Here is an 18,363-nt window from a genome sequence, read left to right as displayed (position 1 = left end):
AAAACTAAAGTGTTTATTTCTAATAATATGTACTGTGAATTATAAAAGCTCAAAGTTTACCTTGGGAAACGGGAGTTTATTTGTGTTTAGGGATGTTAGATTAGCTTGAGACTCAGTAGTTGTGTGCGGCTTGCGACTCGCTCACCAGCTTGTGTAAATTAGCTCATTAATAACGCAAGCTGATTTGGTCCAAGCTTGTTGGTTCATATCAATGTCGGAGCCGAAGTTAGCTAACTCACAAGTAGATTTGACAAGGGTAGCTCGTTTATTTGGCTCATGTAAGTTAGCTCTTTGCTTTGTATGCTAGTATCGCTTTGTTTGATACTTAAAAACAATTTGAGATTGTTGCTACTTGTTAATACATCATGTTTTAAAAAATAAACACGTAAAATTTTAAGAAAAAATAAGTCAAGCAAAACCCGTCTCTAGTTAGAGGCGAGTGGAATACAACCTCATTGTCTACTCAGCTATAAAACATTAAACTAAGCTAGCTCGACTCATATTATTAACGAATCAAGCTCGATTTATTACTTGATGAGCATTATCTACACTTACACATGACTTGATTAAAAAGATGACATAATCCTAGCAACATTGATGAACTATGACTCATGTAGTCATGTTTACCTAATATGAATATGTTACATTATATTACCAACTTTTACCATAGTTGAAAGAAGAAAAATTCTACAAGTACATATTATACAACTAGTTAAATGTTAATCTTTCTAAAGCCTCTTCCATTGTATCGTTGTTACTTGTTGCGCTATATGAAAGCCGTCTCTTACCACGCTCTCTAATTGTCAAAGGCGAAGGACTCAAATCTGGTGGTGCCACCATGGAAGACCATGAACTGCCACGGACCTTTGGCCTTTGAAGCCGGACACTAGCGGAAACACCAGCTGTCGCCATGGCTCGTTTCTTGGTGGCATTGTCGACATAAAGAAGATCATCAATCCTTGCCATTAAATTGAAAGCTAAACTTTCTATCACCCTTGAGTAGCTCTCAAGTATAGCTTGTCCTACATCCTGCAACAAAAGAAAGCTCGTTTTTATATGCTTAATTCGGTTTATGTTATGTTTTATATAACAACATAAAATTAGATAAAACAAAACATATAATTAGTTTAAAGAACACAGGATATACAATAGAGCTAACAATTTATGACAAGATCATTAACTCAACACAAAGTTAAATGGGTTATAGTCATAAACAGGTTGACAGGTTTATGACATGAGTATGAACATGTCTAAGCGAGTTTAATTCTCCTAATATGTTTATGACACAAAGAACACATTTAACTAATAATGCTAAATGGGTTAACTAGCTGACACGACACACTTAAGACCCACTTTAGACCCATTTATATAAACAACATACTTAGATTAATCATTTTATAAATTTGTTAAATACATCACAATTAGATTCCGTCCCCTGACCGGCTAAACTAGTTGGTTAAGAATTTTATGAATTGTAACTTCTACTTATCGTGTTAACCGTGTTAAGTGAGTCGTGTCATGTTATGGAACTAGTTATAATTAATCATGTTAAACATGTAATGTTGTGTAATCTACTTATTAAACATGCCACGTTAATGTTCGAGTACATGCCATATTTTAGTTATATGAGTCCTATTCGGGTTAAATACTAATGTTAAATGTGGCGTGTCAAAATGCTATGTTTAACACAACACATTTTCCAAACTCTAAATTATACGTTTAACCAATCCAAATCCAGCCAAAGTAGATTTCTAATGCATAAAACACCCTAAATCGTTTTATTCACAAAGTAGCCTATTTTTAAACTTTTATTAACTTCTCTAATCATAAATTAAACACTATTTGAATAGTATATCCAGACCCTTAACAACAACTTGTTACAAAGAACATACCTTATTCGACTGAATCTTATCAAGATCCAATCTTGTTCTTGGAAGGCCCGGGAACTGGAGTTTTAGGTTCTTCAAAAGGGTACTTGCCCGAACCGAAAGAAGTTTACTTTTCTCTTTATCGCCACCAAGCCCCTTAACATTTCCCTTCCATGGAAGCTTTCCGGTTGCATGAGTCTTTGAGCATTTTCTTGACCAAATATGCATGGCTGCTTCAATCCTGTTGGCTATTTGAAGAGTGGTACATTCTGATGACATTTCCAAGTAATCCAAAAGAGACTCGGGTGAAAACTGTGCGGTAGTTATATAACGATGAAGTGTTTCGCCTAAACAAACTTTCGCGCTCTGAAACAAACCAAAAAACAAAAATATAACTAGAGAAGTTAGAAATCATTCTAAAGTTGGTCACAATTCATACCTTAGGCAAGGTCTCTAAATAAATATCAGGAACTTCCATTTGTGACAACACATTGCTATTAATCGAAGCAGCCGCTTTAAATATCTGATTACCACACTCCCTGCATTGTTTCAACCTCCTAACCGTATTATCAGACAATCCGTTAGTTGGAACCTTTGGAAAAGGCAGCCACCACTTCTCTTCATACTGAACTAACGGGCTATCTGATTGTGACCCGTTAGAATGTCCTTCAGCCGTTGACCGGTCAACGTAACAGAACTCTGAGTCATGGAACCCGTCAAGCATGGTTACTAGCATCATGTCTAGCTTTTTGAGAGACGGGAGGTTTAAATATAAGTCAGACCGTGGTCTAGTTACCATGACCTCAAAGGTCCCACCGTCCGGGAATTCTTGAAATGATGGCGTGAGTTCGACTATGGAGTCGCTTACGGATAGAAGCCATTCCATTTCTTTTCTCCAGATTGACTTGCTTTGTTGACTTAATGGTTCTAGTTTCCATAGGTCACCAATTACAGTAGCTGTAAATAAAGAACAGTTTCACCATTAGGGTTGTTCAAAATGATCACGGCTCGCATGAAAAAAGCTTGTTTGTAAATGAGATGAGCCTAGCCGAGCCTGAGCTAAAGATGGCTCGGCTCGTGGCTCGCTCGATTGACCCGTTTAAATTTGAAAAACTAGTTGTTTGACTTTGAATTTTGTGAGTCAACTATTTTTTATAAAACTAAATTTTGATAAAAATTTCTTCACTCATTCACCCAACTATTTTTACACATACTAGCATAGTTCATTCTTGGTATCAACTATTTTACCAAGAACTAACACATGTAGTGACAATTATCGGATTGGAAAACACCTTCTTTGACTTTTCCAAGTCAACTATAGTATATATTAAACTACATTGTAATAAGAACCAAATTTGCTCTAATTTTAGCACATACTACCATATTTCATTCTTGTTATTAACTAGTTTACGACAGCTAACAAGATCTTGGACCGTTACGAGCAAATGAAAAGGAAACAAACCAGAAAGATGTGTAATTGCATTGGAGATAGCAAGAGCAGTACAAACTCCATTTCCTCTTCCAGTCATATCTTCTCCGAGCAATAGCTTCGAGAACCGATCTTTCATCAACTGAATCTCTGCAAGCAACATAATAATCCAAATATTACAAAAAAAAAAACGCAAATCTTCACAATTACAAATTAAACTTTCCCATCTCAAAATCATCAAAAATTCCAAATAATTAGCCCAATTTCCCTTATTTTAAGGTCAAATCCATGACCATCACCTTCCATTTAACTTAATTAGAATTTTTTTTTTCACGCACGCCTCAAATATCATAGAAACATCCAACGATTTACAATGAAGTGGCAGGTAAGCGGGCAACAAGCTGCGCCGCAACCCCCTTTTGGATAGCAAACCCAATCCTACTAAAAACAAAGTTTCGATTCTTATTAGAATAAAAAAAAACAAAAAAAAACAGAGCAATTATTAACAATTAGTTCAATTTTCTTTCTTTTTAGGTCAAAATTCAACTTTACCATCTTGAAATCAACAAAAACTCTATAAAATTAGCCAAAATTCTCTTCTTTCTAGGTCAAATCTATGACCATTAACTTCCAATTTGACTTAATTGGATAACAAAACAAAATGAAACAGAGCAATTATCAACAATTTGCTCAATTTCTCTGTTTTTTCAAGGTCAAATCCAACTTTCCCATCTAAAAGTTATTAAAATTCCAAACAATTAACCCACTTTTCATTCTTTTTAGGTCAAATATTTGACCAATTGACCTTCATCTTCCAATTTCACTCAATTTGAATCAAAATGAAAAAAACAGAACAATTATTAACAAAACAGAGCAATTATTAACAATTGAGCCAAATTCAACTTTTCCATCTCAAAATCATCAAAAGTTTCAAATAATTAGCCCAATTTTCATTCATTTTAAGTCAAATCCATGACCATAAACTTTCAATTTCACTCAATTTGAACCAAAATGTAAAAAACAAACAGAGCAATTATTAACAAAAACAGAGCAATATTAAATCTCCAACCCCAATTTCCCAAATTACCAGTCACATTTTCACTCTCAGCTTTCCCATTACACTTCCCTCCATCCTGGGGCTTAACCGGAGAAATCCCGTGCCCGAACGACGTAAACTTCTGCCCAATCAGCGTCGGGGTGCTGCGAGAAGTGGACGCGATGGGCGAATCAAAAGAGGAAGCCCCACAACTCTCGGATTCACTGACGTCAGCACTGACACTGTAATCCTCTAACCGGTTGTGATCAGATTCATCGCCTGATGATGAGTAAGTCTCCATTATTCGAATTGTGACAATGATTTGGTGATAAAAATTAGAAAGAATGAATTGGTGGTGTGATCGGAGTGTGATAAAGTGTTAAAGTGTTGTTGTGTTTTGTTCTTTACAGTTATGTGTGTATGGTAACGTCAACATGGTGTTGGACGGGTGGCCCATCATGCTGGATTATTATTATTATTATTATTATTATTATTATTATTATTATTATTATTATTAGGTTTTGGTGTTGTTTTTGGTTTTGTTTTATTCTTCTTCAATGGTGACGGTGGAAGTGGGACAATGTACTTGTTAGATTTATGTTTAGGAACGGAATATTAAAGTCATAATCAGTTTCACATGTTCTGTTTTTTTTCCTTAAATCAGACCGTGTTTGTATTTATTTCTAAAAATGTGTATAGTTGAGATTATTAGAGCTACTATACTCTACTACTCTATCTACATAGAAGTGAGATAGCTGTTAGCGGAACTTTGCTATTAACGGCGTTATTGGCTGCTATTAGACCGATTTTTATTTCTAGATAGCGGTTATAACATCGATTTTCATGGCTGGTATATTTGAACTAAATTAAAAAAAATATATATGTCATAACAGTCCAAACTTCAAATTTGATCTATTTTTTTTTATAACCTATTTTTTTATCCAAGGCCTAGAAAAATCACGTTCTCGCTTTTTCGTCTACCAACGATTCCTTGGTTGATGTGGACTTAGAGGAAGATTTCATCGCTTATGATTGAGTCATGTTTTAGTTATTGATATTTTTGTGATTTTTTTCTTTTGATATTACTGTTAATATATCTATTGCACGATATAAAAATTACGACATTCTCATCCCACCGGAATAACCTATATCTCAAATAGCGTCCCTTGACCGCCATATGCTTTTACCGCATTAACTGCATAGCTGCTACTATTGTACGTGAAAAAGCGTCACATCACATAAGAACGGGTTTAAGGGTATGTTTGGCAAAACTACTGGTGGCTGGAAGATGGTAGCGCTATTAGCTGTAGTTTTTTTAAATAAATTTAGGTGCTTGATATAATGACTGGAGTTTTTAATCAAATGTATAAAATGGTCAAAATGGACACAGCTAAAAAAACATAATACTAAATATATATATCTTGGAAGATTTTTTAATAAATTTTATATATTAAAAGCTTGTGTTTTTTTTAAACGCTACTAGCAAGAGTTTCTAGCTTCGAACATTTTCTTTTAACTTAAAAGCTTCAAGTTATTTCAACCAAACAAGGTTTTTATATTAAGTATGAGTTATTTCTTAAAAGCTCGAAGGCAGACGCTCCTAAAAACATCTAAAGCTTTCTATCAAACATACCCTAAATGTATTATATGCTCATAAGCTACCGTGTATTAATGTTGAAACAAAGTTTGTAATTAAAGTTGTATAGGTAAAAGATAAATGTTTAAAATTATGTGACAAACTCTAAAGACCTGTTTATAAAAATTGAATTTTAAAGAAGGCTGCCTTTTAATTTATTCATCATTTATATTTATATAGTCTCTTACTTTTTAATTTTTGAGCCTGTTATACGATTAACTTTGGTATTTTTTTATAAAATAATTAGTTTATAACTTTATTCCTTTGAATTATTGGTTATTGGTGTGATTTTATTAAATTTTTTTGTATTGACTGCCAAGTGTGATTTACCTTACCACCGACACCATCATCTTCAAGTACCTTCTCACAACCCAACATTGTCACCCACAAGTCACTACCACCACCTTCTTTGCCAACCACCATCACTGTTAAATTGTAAATACCCAACCACCTGAACTTACAAAAGTGAATCAATTGTCCACATGGGGTTCATCAAGACTCTTAAAGGGAAACAGATTTGTTTCATTCTAAAGGGATTTGAGTTAGTTCGGATAAAATGTGTAACTATGTTTAGCTAAACGGGTTGTATTTAGGTTAGGTTAACCATAAGTTCGTTCTTTGATCCGTTTAAATCGTTTTAATTTTATACTTATTTTCTCAAATGTGTTTCTTTATAACAATAATCAGATATTTTAAACCAAAGATTAAAACGATAAAAGAGAAACAAACATCAAATTTTATAGCTTAAAATGCTAACATAATTTTATTTTATTTTTCTTAAATTTGTTAAACCAGAGAACTAAATACGGAAAGAGCGACTTAACTAAAAAAACTTAACATTCGTTAGTGTAAATGACTAAAACCGAGCAAAATATGCAAATAAAGGATAAAGAATGAAAGTTATTTTCGAAAATGACCAATTCCATAATTTAGTTAATTCAAAAGGACAAAAATTGTAATTTTCTCTAAAATAAATTTTTCGGGTTAGTTAAATGAAACGTGTTAATTACTTTCCGTGAAAACTTGTGTCATGTTTGGGTCAATGTCTTATATGATTTTTGTACAGACTCTTGTTAGGTTTGACTATTTCATTTGCGAGCACTACCGATTTATATGTCTAAGTACCCAAAGGAGCCCGAGTTTTCTTAAACGCATCACAATGTTTAATATCGGCAGTTTTAGTTTTGGATTATCTATAAGTTGCAAAAACACCATATATATATATATATCTGCCACTATTTTAAGTGTGTTTAGGATTCCTTATTTAAGTTGAAAAGGACTTATTGTGATAAGTAGAAAAGGACTAATGAATTTATAATAAAGAGTTTCCAAAAAAGTGTTTGGATTAATAAAATTCTTTTTAAAAAGTGTTTATTTAGCTTATTGATGGAAAATGACCAAAAATGACACTTTTATATAAGTGAATAAGTTGTTTTTAAAAAGTGTTTGAGTGGAATGGGTATTCTAAACATATAAGGAGATAAGTTACCATATCCCAACTTATTCAAAACCCATTTTTTAGCCTTATGAATAAGGAGAAAGTAAAAAGACCTTATTGATTTTCAAACACTATATAAACATAAAAATAACTTATTTATCCTATATAAGTCATAAGGAGAGAAAAATAAGGAATCTCAAACACACCCTTTGTTTTTATTTTAAACATTTAAACTTATTTTGACAAGTTATCTGTTTCATACAGAACTATATATTTACACTTATTTCGAAACAAACGCTTTGATTCATTTTGGTACGTTATAACCATTTAAGAGATATTTAGTTGGGTTGGTGGAACAAAGATAATATTTACATAGTTTAACAAATCACCTAATTTTTAATAAATTTGATTTAAACAGAGTGATTTAACAAATAATATAACATACATTAAATCAAAACTATTTCACTTGAATGTGCTTGTTGAAAAATAAATTTCTTTTTTTTTTTCTTTTTAACTTGTTGCAAATATACGCATTGGTATAAAAAGAATTATTATTAATTTAAAAATTAAATAATGATACTCGTTTTTTACATTAACTTGGATTTATATCTATTTGTTAATTATCTTACTATGATACTCATTTTCATTGAAACTTGGATTTATATCAATTTATGAATTTACATTCTTTATTACGGTCCTAAATAGGGGTTTTAAAAGTATCGAGTTAATGTGTTGCTTGGTTTGGGGATAGTGGGTTTAATCGTTGAACAAGAACACAAATCTTATATTTATCTGTGTTAATAATATCAACCTGAGCCTGAACATACTTAAATCGTGTAGCACAAACATGACTTGTTTAACATATTTATCTACATGAATCAAACATGTTGTAAAATGTAAACATCGTTTAATAAAAAAAATGGCAAATCAATTTGTTTGATTTTCATAAATGGGATGTCAAGTTGTAATAAATGGATTGAACGAGCTGATGAGTTCAACTGTTTAACCAAATGTGACGAGTCACCCATCTGATTTTCATAAAGGCAAGTTGCAATGCATATGTTAAATGGGTTGATGTATTGACTTATCTAGTTGAACATTTTGACAGATTAACATGCTAGCATGAAAGTGACATGTTTATTAAATAGTTATATATGACTTTTTTAAATTTGATTATTTTGTATCGTGTTTTGGATGATATTAATATTTGCAACCCGTTTAAAACTATCATTCCTGCTTTTATATTTATGAATATCTAAATGAGGATGATTGATGCAATAAAAAAAACCATTCATGTCTCAAAATTAGTTAGAAATTAATATCATAGCATGTAACTAACATTTAATACTTGTATGAACCAAAAATGTTCGGATATGTCCAACAAAAGCATACAACTATGTTTTTCAATTCGGTGTAGACTTCCTCATCCATCCAGAAATTTTCAACACTAAGGGTATTTAATTACATATTTTCTTTTATCCGTAATAAACGCACTCAAAACAAATTAAAGAACTAATACCTTTCTTATAAACAACAAACGAAACAAGATTTATGTAAGTGTGAGTGTGTAAATGTTTTTGATGAAATGCGTGGATGAAATCAATGTTTATATCAGGTTTGTGGGTTTAAGGTAATACTTTAATTAGATTAATAATGTTGATATTGATTGAAAGGTTTTCCACTAAAAAACCTTTGATAATTTAAAGTTATTTAATGTTTATTGTTATAAATCAGTAAATGCATCTTTTAGACCGGACAACATTGAGATTTGTGGGTGCGTCTGTCGAAGCCCCGAAGGTGGCCAAGGGGAGGACAGATGCATTGTGGAGGAAGTTCGACCGGTGGGGGTTTGTGCATGCAAATGAGAAGACAGACGGGGAAGCGGGGACCACCCCCCTCTCTCTCACACACACGTGTATATACTATAATTAATAATTTTTAATAGGGTTTGTGAAAGTTTGATGTTGTAAAAGAAAGTGATAGATTTTGAGGGAAAAAATGGAATATAATGTGTCGGTTTGTATAGGTTTGACATTGTGAATGCTCTCAACATTTGAACCGCGTCTAAGTAAGGTTAGCCCATTGGGTCTAATTGTCTAAACATTAAAATAAAATTTACGAATTTAACTCCTTTACCCTTTAGATCTAAACAATGAAAATAAAAAATGTATCTAGTGACAAACAACACCAATATCAAACAAAACTCTGTTTGAGCGGGTTTTCATAAATATATTTAGTTTAAGGTACTTCATGTTTGATAGATGGTGAGTGTTAACTTATATATTCATGTGCTAATTTTGATTCATTACTAAAAAGTCAAAAAAAAAATATGTTAAAATGTGACAAAATATCACTTGGTATTTCTCCAAACAGTACACAATATTTAAGAGTTTGTAGATGAAAAATAAGTTACCAACATCTGTAGTAAATTTCCACATGGATAAACTTTAAAAACCAAATCTCATAAAAAGTACGTAATCTTCCTCTTGATAACATGTGTCAGAAATTTTACATTTGTCTAGATAAAAAAAAATAACATATTTGGTAGGGTCTAGCCTTGAAATCATATGTCGGGTGGTTTTATAATTTATATAGGGAAATCTATAAGACGGTAGCATCATGATCATTTCAAAAGTAGTGAATTACAAAAATAAATATAGTTCATCACATTAATGTAACAAGCATAAGTTTGTTCAAAAAGTACTATGTCCATAAAACGAGTTCTATAAGTAATTGATGAAATACGCATAAGACTATAAGCTTAGTGATAGAAACACCAGTCTTAACACATCATTTTTTTCATTACCTACGGTACAAATTACAAAAGAAACGACAACACATTTAACATAACAAGTTACTCATACATTAACAATGCATCAAATAATTACTTGTATCTAGCTTATCAGTGTTGGCGTCAAGGTGCACGGAAAAAGTGTTATTGTATAATTGGTTAAAGATTCTAATCTTATGATAGACTAATATGTAGGTTTAGAGAGTGTGAATTAGAGTGTTTATGGATGCCTATTTTAAAAAGTAGATCACTTATTTTTATTGTATGGCTCTTCATCGAAGATACAATTCATTTATATAATAAAAACTATCACTAAAAGAAAAGAAAGGCAATGGGGCCTCTTTTGCTTCAACTTATTTTTCTTTCTAATCTTTCTAATTTGGAAAGATACAAATTCTTTTATTTTACTTATCATTTTCTCTTCTCTCCCTTCATTTTCTTTCTTTAAATGACACTCGGGAACACCTCTTTTAAATTTTCCTTCTTTTTCCTTTCTTAAATGAAACTCGAGAACACAACATATTTTTTCCATCCCTCCTTTTCCTTCTCTTTCCCCAGTTAAACGAAACTCGGAAACACGGTGTAAAAGTTAGTTTATATCCTCAATTATAACCTTGCGAGATGCAAAAGCAAATGGTCCACCAAGACTATTCTCTGGCTCACAAAATTTGGCTAGTTACGTCTAGCTCTAGTTTAAATAATAAAGCATCATTAGTCATCTAGTGTTCAAATATATATCAAGCCCTAGTTTAAACACCACTAGCTTCCTTCAAAAGTCATGATTCATCATATCGACAGACGGATTTAAGCAACAATCCACATAATGAACACTTGCATAACGGATTTATGCCATTGTCAACACATTGATTTGTGCACATAATTCACTTAATCTAAACGAACTAATTTAAAAGAGTCTCACCTTAATTTATGAATTAGAACCGAAGATATGGTTGAAATTTAGATATTATAGATGATAATGACGTTTCTGTTTTTCGCTATAATAAACTTTTTTATTTAAAAATCGTATCTGTTAGGTTTGTTAAGCGGTACAAACAAAACATGCAAAGACTACCAATGAAAATGTTGATTAAATATGAAAACTGCATGAGATTCACTTGAAGATAATCTTGAATTTGTCAACGTTTTTTATATATGATGTTTTGTTTCAATTAAATCATTTTGTTTGAATGTTCGTTATCAAATATTAGTTTACTAAGCCTAGGTACATGAATTGAAGCCCAAAATTTCAAGTGTAGATTCAACATTGAACAAAAACTTAATTTGGGCCACATGATTAGTGGCGCGCAAACCGGTTAGTTGAAAACTAGTTATTTTCAAACCCGGTTAGTGGTCAACGGTCAAATAACCGGTAAGGCCAGTTAGTCGGGTCATGTACTACCCGGTATAACCAAAATCTATATGTTCTCAAAATCTCATAATTGGAATTTTCGGTTTACGTTCATTTAGGAAGAAAAAAACCGACCCAAGTCAAAGCGATTCTGATATCCTTTATAACCAAAGTTAGAACAATGAGTTGCATGTCTTGTAACAATATTGTAATCAGCATCTGAGCATCATTAGTCAAGTCAACAACATTACCAACACTTAGGGGGTGTTTGGTACAGAGAATGGAATTGTAGAGAAATGGAATAGAGAAATGGAATTGCAGAGAAAGGGAATTGGTCTGGAGAATGAGAATTGACTGTTCTGTTTAGTAGTACAGAGATTTCAGTAGAGAAATATAGCTGAGAATCATTTCTCTTGTTTGGTACATAGGAAATAAACAGAGAATTATATCAACTTTATCATTAGCACAAGTATTTTTTTCATAACAAATATTTATTAAAAAATAAAAAACATATAAAAAGATACATAAATTCCAACCAAAATATGCATTGATCAAACCAATTCACATACAAAACATAGTTTTTAAGCAAAAAACATCAACCATAGTTAAAACCAATTCACATACAAAACATACTTCAACCATACACAACTATCCCATTGAACCATCGGTATACAACTCGACCATCTCAATTTTCTCTTCTATTGTCAACGCAAGAAAAGAACGTCCTAGATCCACATCTTTACCAATCAAATGAGCTGCTTTGAACCGTTTTTTCGTAGTGATACCTGGTAAAGCTTTCAACTCATCACTAACCTTTTCATAGATTTCACGAGCCTCCATACCTTCTTTGCTAAGTTGTTCACCCACCATCTCCCCAAATCGAAGCAAAACTTCCTTGATATCTTTGCAAGACTCTCGATATATCTCATCTGCATCCGTGCTTCTACCTCTTTTGCGCTTGCTTGTTACACTTCCTGTTTGTCCTTCAGATCTATCAACATTTGGAACGGATTCATCAACAAAATCAAAGTCTTCAATATCAACAGGTGAGTTTTTTTGCGTCTCTTGAACAACATCTTCTTCTCCAAGGTCAACTGCTTTACTACCAGTAGCTCTATCCTTACCGAATATGGTACACAATTTGTCATAGAAAGGAAATGACTTGTCACGAAAATTCACAGCACCTTTGTGAGACTACAAGACAATTACAAATAAATTAGACTAAAATTTTAAAATCTAAAAAATATATTTTTTAGAATATACCTTCACGTATTCATTCCAAACACTATCATCGGCAATAATACAACATTTTTGTTCATCCCAACCAAACCCACTTGTATGCACCATATCATATACAATGCTAAAGTGTGTCTTCCATGTCTTCATCCTAGACTTTATATGTGGTTCTGCTTTGAGGCCAGAGTTAGGAAGACTTACATCTAGCAATTGTTGAACACCATTTAAATAACCTTGTTTGAATCCATTGTCAGCACCAGCATACTTTCCGGATGCATGTATCTCCATTAATGCATCAATTAGCTTTGCATCTTCATCATTTGTCCAGGTATGCTTGCTCCGAGTAACTCCTCTCACTATATTTGAATCTGCCATGTCTACGTACAAATGCATAATTATACAATTAAAAATCATAATTCATGTAACTACAAATACAAATATAACAAGAAACATTAATAAGAAACAAATAAAGTGCATAAATAAACATTAATAAGAAACATCCTTGGTTCTACAAATAAAAAATACATAATTGTCAAACATAATTAAGAAACATTGTTGGCACGCTGCGCACGCATCGCAGTCCAACTATTAAACATTTCATCAGCAAGAAGGTCTCTACGATCGGTCCATTCTTGTGAGGGCTCGATCATAGAAATAACATTGTTATGGTCATTTGCAGATTGTGTGTGATTTACTGGGATTTCTTATCAAGAGGGTCTTCACTCATTGTTGTTCGTATGAAATTGTGCAATAAACAACAAGCAATGATGATACGTGGCATGGACTCTATGGGATGATATGAGTTATCACGCAAAATAGCCCATCTATCTTTAATCATTCCGAAACATCTTTCTATAACATTCATGGCCGATGAATGTCTCATATTAAAGAACTCCTTAGCATTCGTAGGAGGACGAGACCAATCGTTAAGATGATAACGTTGACCTCGATATGGAGTTAAAAATCCTTCACCATTTGTATAACCGGCATCACAAAGGTAATATGTTCCTACAATTAACCATAAACTCTATGTTAATTATCATACTTAAATCAATGTATGTTCTTTGAAAATTGTCTATCACATACCCGGAGTTATTTTAAGACCATTGGGTCTACTGATTGCATCACGCAAAACTCTACTATCAGCTGCAGAACCCTCCCATCCCGCTAAGACATACGTAAATAAAGGTCTCTCGTACATACTCCGAGTACGTTAGTACAAATCTGCCATTTTCTTGTCCTATAAGGTTTTCTATCAATAGCAGGGACTTTAACTTTAATGTATGTTCCATCTAATGCTCCTAAGCAACCCTGAGTTAAAAGAAAACATTACTTACTAATTTATGTTAGCAAAAAATATCTTTAATAAAAAATGTATTTGACTAACCTTAAACCATTTCCATCTTTCATCAGTTTCATTATCTGGCACTGGCACGGGTGACTTGTAGAGTTCTTTGTGTAATCGACATATAGCATTTAAGACTAACTTGAAATACCGACTTACAGTTTCCCCGGACCGATGAAATCTGTTGACTAGTATCCTATTCTTTGCATTATGAGCAAGGGTATGTAAAAACATAGCAACTTGCTCATCGACTAGCATGTTTTTACTATTCTTTAGTCCCCCTCTAGTTTCTAGCATATCACAAAGTGTTGTAAATGCATGTATATTCATTCTTATGTTAACAACACTCGTAACATCACTTTCATAAACCATCCTCACCATGTTTTCACGCCTATTATGGTAACTCATTAAATATTTTGTACGTAAAGTCATTGACTCAATCGACCGACGCAAATGATAAGCACACAACATCCACCAACGAATCGTAACATAAATGACATAAAATGCACCTATGGCAACTATTCTTTGTCTGGAAGGTGATCTTGCCATCTACACATAAAAATATAAGAAAATTCAAGAAAAGCAAATAACTCCAAAATATAATCCAAATATTAGCAACAAAGTGATCATGAAAGCAAGAAAAATGATTACAGGCTACTTTATTCACTGACTTGCTGAATGTTGTTTAATTGCCAATGTTTACATCAATATATATGTTATTTTGGATGAAATTGAACATCCAAGTTTCCATGTGAGTTACAAGTCAATGTTATACAAAATCCCTAAGGTTTCCATGTGAGTTACAATTCAATTTCTAGATAAAAATGGTGTAAAAAGTGATGATTTGTTGATATGTAGAAATCTGAGTTTTTTGGTCAGATTTGAGTTTGTAAATATAGATTTATTTAGCAACAAAACAATTGAAATAAATTATGAAAATATTTTCACAGAAACTTCAACATCTCTAGGTGTTTATATATTTTTCTCAAATTTTTAAAGTATGCATAAGGTTTTCAACTAAAATGCTAATTATCAAAGGTATCTAAAACTTACTGTTCAGAGTTTGTAAATGTCAAAATTTCTCAAAAATTGACTACTCAGGATTTGCATACAAGGCCAATTGGGAAATATTCTAGACACTTAAAATGTTCATTAGAAAGAGGAATGAAGTCTAAAACTTCAAAAACAAGAGAGTTATGCTCTTTAGAAGTGGACCTAAAATCTGTCAGTCAAAAACAGATTTGACCTTCGGTTTTATTTTTCACGTTTGGGTAATCAAAACTTCTCTAAAAATTACGAATCCAGTGGGGTTTGAAACTAGATTCTTTGAACTTAATGTTAGACTCAAGAAACGATCAATTTGCATCTGTTATGATCAAAATATTGTTTGAACAAAACAGCATTACAGATTTCATCAGCAACAGCATTCAAGCAACTCATGTAAACATTCAATTTATCGGTTCCAACATTCAACCTAGCATCTAAATATCATTCTAACATAAAATTCATGATTCAAACTCATCAATTTCATACCATATAATGTTCAATTCCCAACCTAGACATCAAAGATTTCATCAAGAGTCGAATTAAACATAAACCATTGAAATCTAACATATCTAAATCAATTACCAACAACATACAAACATCCCACGATAACAATCGACATCAGCAGCTAAGTTTGGATCGAGGTTTAGGTCTGGTCGAGCATAAGAAAGTCGAAAAAATGAAAGTTTCATACCTAGGATCGTTGGAATCGAAGCAAGGATCGCGAATACGAACTCGGTTCTTGGATTGGAGATGATTTGTGGGTGATTAGAGGCTGCAAGTCGATCGAACAGCAGGGAGAGGCGTGAGTTTGCTGCTGTAGATCAAACAGCAGGGAGAGGCGTGAGAGAGTTAGGCTGAGAAATGAAACCCTAGAAATCCAATTCTCCGCTTTTTTTAGAGAAACAAAATTAGAGAAATGGAAATGGTTTATTTTCATTTCTCACCTCTTTCTTTCATAAACAAACAAGAGAATTCTTTCCAATTCCATTTCTCACCCCTTAATTCCCTCTACCAAACACCCCTTAGGGGCTACGAAATTCTAGCTATACAATTGCTGAAAGTTAGGATTTCAAATAGGAAACATGGACCATGTGCTTTGACCACTCCAAATTATTTAAAACTAATGGAAATATCCAATTGATCAGCATGCATGAAATTAGGTCCGGGGACACAACATATATATATATATGACTCATTAATTTATTTAAAAATAACTAAGCAAAATGAAATAAATAAATGTTGTGTTGTTTGTCATGGCTTCTTACTAGTTTGGCTTGTTTATTGAAGTCTGGTAGCAACGGACTCTTGGTCAGGATGGGGTGGTGTGTAGTTTAGACTCCAGACTCGTAGGAGACGTGATAGGTAGTCGAGGCTACTAAAATGAGTATTGATAGCTATCTCGGATTTAATTCAACAATTATGTTATTTAGCTTACACTTAATTTCTTTTGGTCTTTTAAATTTTATTTAAATAATTTAAATTTAAATGTTAACTTAATATTTAAACTTTTTTTTAATATGTTAGTTAAAATAATTTAATTATTTATTTACAAATAGCTTAACTAACACAATATTAAGTCATGAAATTACCACTCGGGTGGGGTGGTAAGATCAAACATGTAAGGTAGGAGGTTAATGTTTCAATCCATATACTATAGCGTGTGACATTTAGCCGTTCAAGATAATAATAATAAATAATAATAATAATAATAATAATAATACAATTTGAAGTCATAATTATTCTTATTTCTTCCTGTTAAACAAGTTCACGGTTAATCATACGAATTACAAATACTTGCTAGTTTTTAGATTAGCTTGTATTTTATTTATTTGTTTCAAATACATACTTCTCAATTAAATATATATATATATATATATTCAAATTTGTTTAGCGTTTAAAAAGGTGTTAATATTTTGCGGGTATGTTGTAACTTATATTATTTATTCATTTACTAGATATGCACGCATTAAGTTGTGTTTGTTAGTAAAAGTTATCACAAATTTAAATACATCTGTTTACGTGTGTGTGTTTATATATGTAGTTTGATTGGGATTTTGGCTTCCTGATCAAACTTGAAGAACCTTACTCTTGTTATCAAATGGACAACATGTTGAAATTGTGGCCACCATGCCAAATGGAAGGCGATATCTGGGACGAGAAGAGCAGTTATGATCTCGTTGATATTTTAATTTCACATCAAAAAGATAGCATAAATTCAATCCAGTTTACTTATCGATCAGGCTCCAAAGTCTTTCGGTCGGAAACCCATGGAAAACCCAATGGTTCAAACTTTAACATGGTAAGCAGAACCTCCTTTTCTATGATTTTTGGTAGTGTGTAACGAAACTCAAAAAACCGACTCGAAACTGAAAAAAAAAAGTAAGGAAAAAGAAGACCAATCTGAATTACAAATCGGCGGTTCGGTTTTGATTTTTAGTAAAACCCGAAATATCAGTTTTGGTTCGGTTTTGTGTTTTGTGAAAAACCGAACCAAGCCAAAAAATCTGATGCGTATAATTAATTTTTTGTTGAATGGTTTATATTTTATAAACTTATATTATATTTGTTTTATTTTTAACGTTAATCACTTATGTTTTGTCAATTTAGATAAGACTAAATCATTTTAAATGTAGCTATCTTTTAATAAAATTTTAAATGCAGAATGTTTTGAAGAAACAAAACACTGAAACTTTGGGTTTCGGTTCGGTTTAAGCTCAAAACCGCACCAAGCGTTGAAAATGGCCGCGTGAGTGGTATCGGAGCATATGTCAAGCCATATGATCCAACTCCTCCCGATCCCTTTAAGCATGTGCTCGTTAGGCGTTAACGCAATCCTTCGTTAACGGAACAAAAGTAATTGTTCTTGTATTATCAATTTCTATTGTCTATGTTAATGGATTATGTCTTCAAGTTTGTTCATCTATTTGGATAAATTCAACTGTTTTTTTCAATATAATCGTTTTGATTTTGTTTATATATGTTCTTTGGTTTGGATGTCTTAATAGTGATATTACATGTTTTTCTTTTATTATATAAGTTTGTTTTTTTGGTTTATGATGCGGAAAATATAAATATTACACATGTTACGAACCTAATCGATACCGACTGAATTTACGGTTGAACGTTGACGGATTTGTCTTTTGGGTTTTGTTCTAGTGTTGTTTATTTGATTAACCGTCAGGTTTACGG

The 18,363-nt window shown here is 32.3% G+C and overlaps 1 protein-coding gene across 1 annotated transcript; it reads right to left on the bottom strand.

Annotated features, from left to right (window-relative positions):
- Window positions 1-377: 377 nt before the first annotated feature.
- LOC143615464 (rop guanine nucleotide exchange factor 1-like) lies at window positions 378-4,681 on the bottom strand. Its single transcript, XM_077088584.1, has 5 exons — window positions 4,385-4,681; window positions 3,331-3,447; window positions 2,308-2,825; window positions 1,893-2,234; window positions 378-1,029 (listed from the first exon to the last, which is right to left on the bottom strand). The coding sequence occupies exons 1-5, from the start codon at window positions 4,632-4,634 to the stop codon at window positions 709-711; spliced, it is 1,548 nt and encodes a 515-aa protein (XP_076944699.1). The 5' UTR covers window positions 4,635-4,681; the 3' UTR covers window positions 378-708.
- Between the last annotated feature and the right edge of the window lie 13,682 nt (window positions 4,682-18,363).

The sequence above is a fragment of the Bidens hawaiensis genome, unplaced genomic scaffold (assembly GCF_021521415.1).
Source record: "Bidens hawaiensis isolate Kalapana, Puna unplaced genomic scaffold, B.hawaiensis_p1.1 tig00043054_1, whole genome shotgun sequence".
Classification (NCBI taxonomy): domain Eukaryota; kingdom Viridiplantae; phylum Streptophyta; class Magnoliopsida; order Asterales; family Asteraceae; genus Bidens; species Bidens hawaiensis.
The sequence above is the reverse complement of the archived record's forward strand: the minus strand, read 5'-3'. Positions and strand labels throughout refer to the sequence as shown.

Excerpts from the sequence above, each read along its gene's own strand:
- LOC143615464 (XM_077088584.1), bottom strand. The coding sequence starts at position 4,634 with ATGGAGACTTACTCATCATCAGGCGATGAATCTGATCACAACCGGTTA. Across the intron at positions 2,235-2,307 it reads ATTTAGAGACCTTGCCTAAG|AGCGCGAAAGTTTGTTTAGG; the intron begins GTATGAATTGTG and ends GGTTTGTTTCAG. Across the intron at positions 1,030-1,892 it reads ATAAGATTCAGTCGAATAAG|GATGTAGGACAAGCTATACT; the intron begins GTATGTTCTTTG and ends CTTTTGTTGCAG.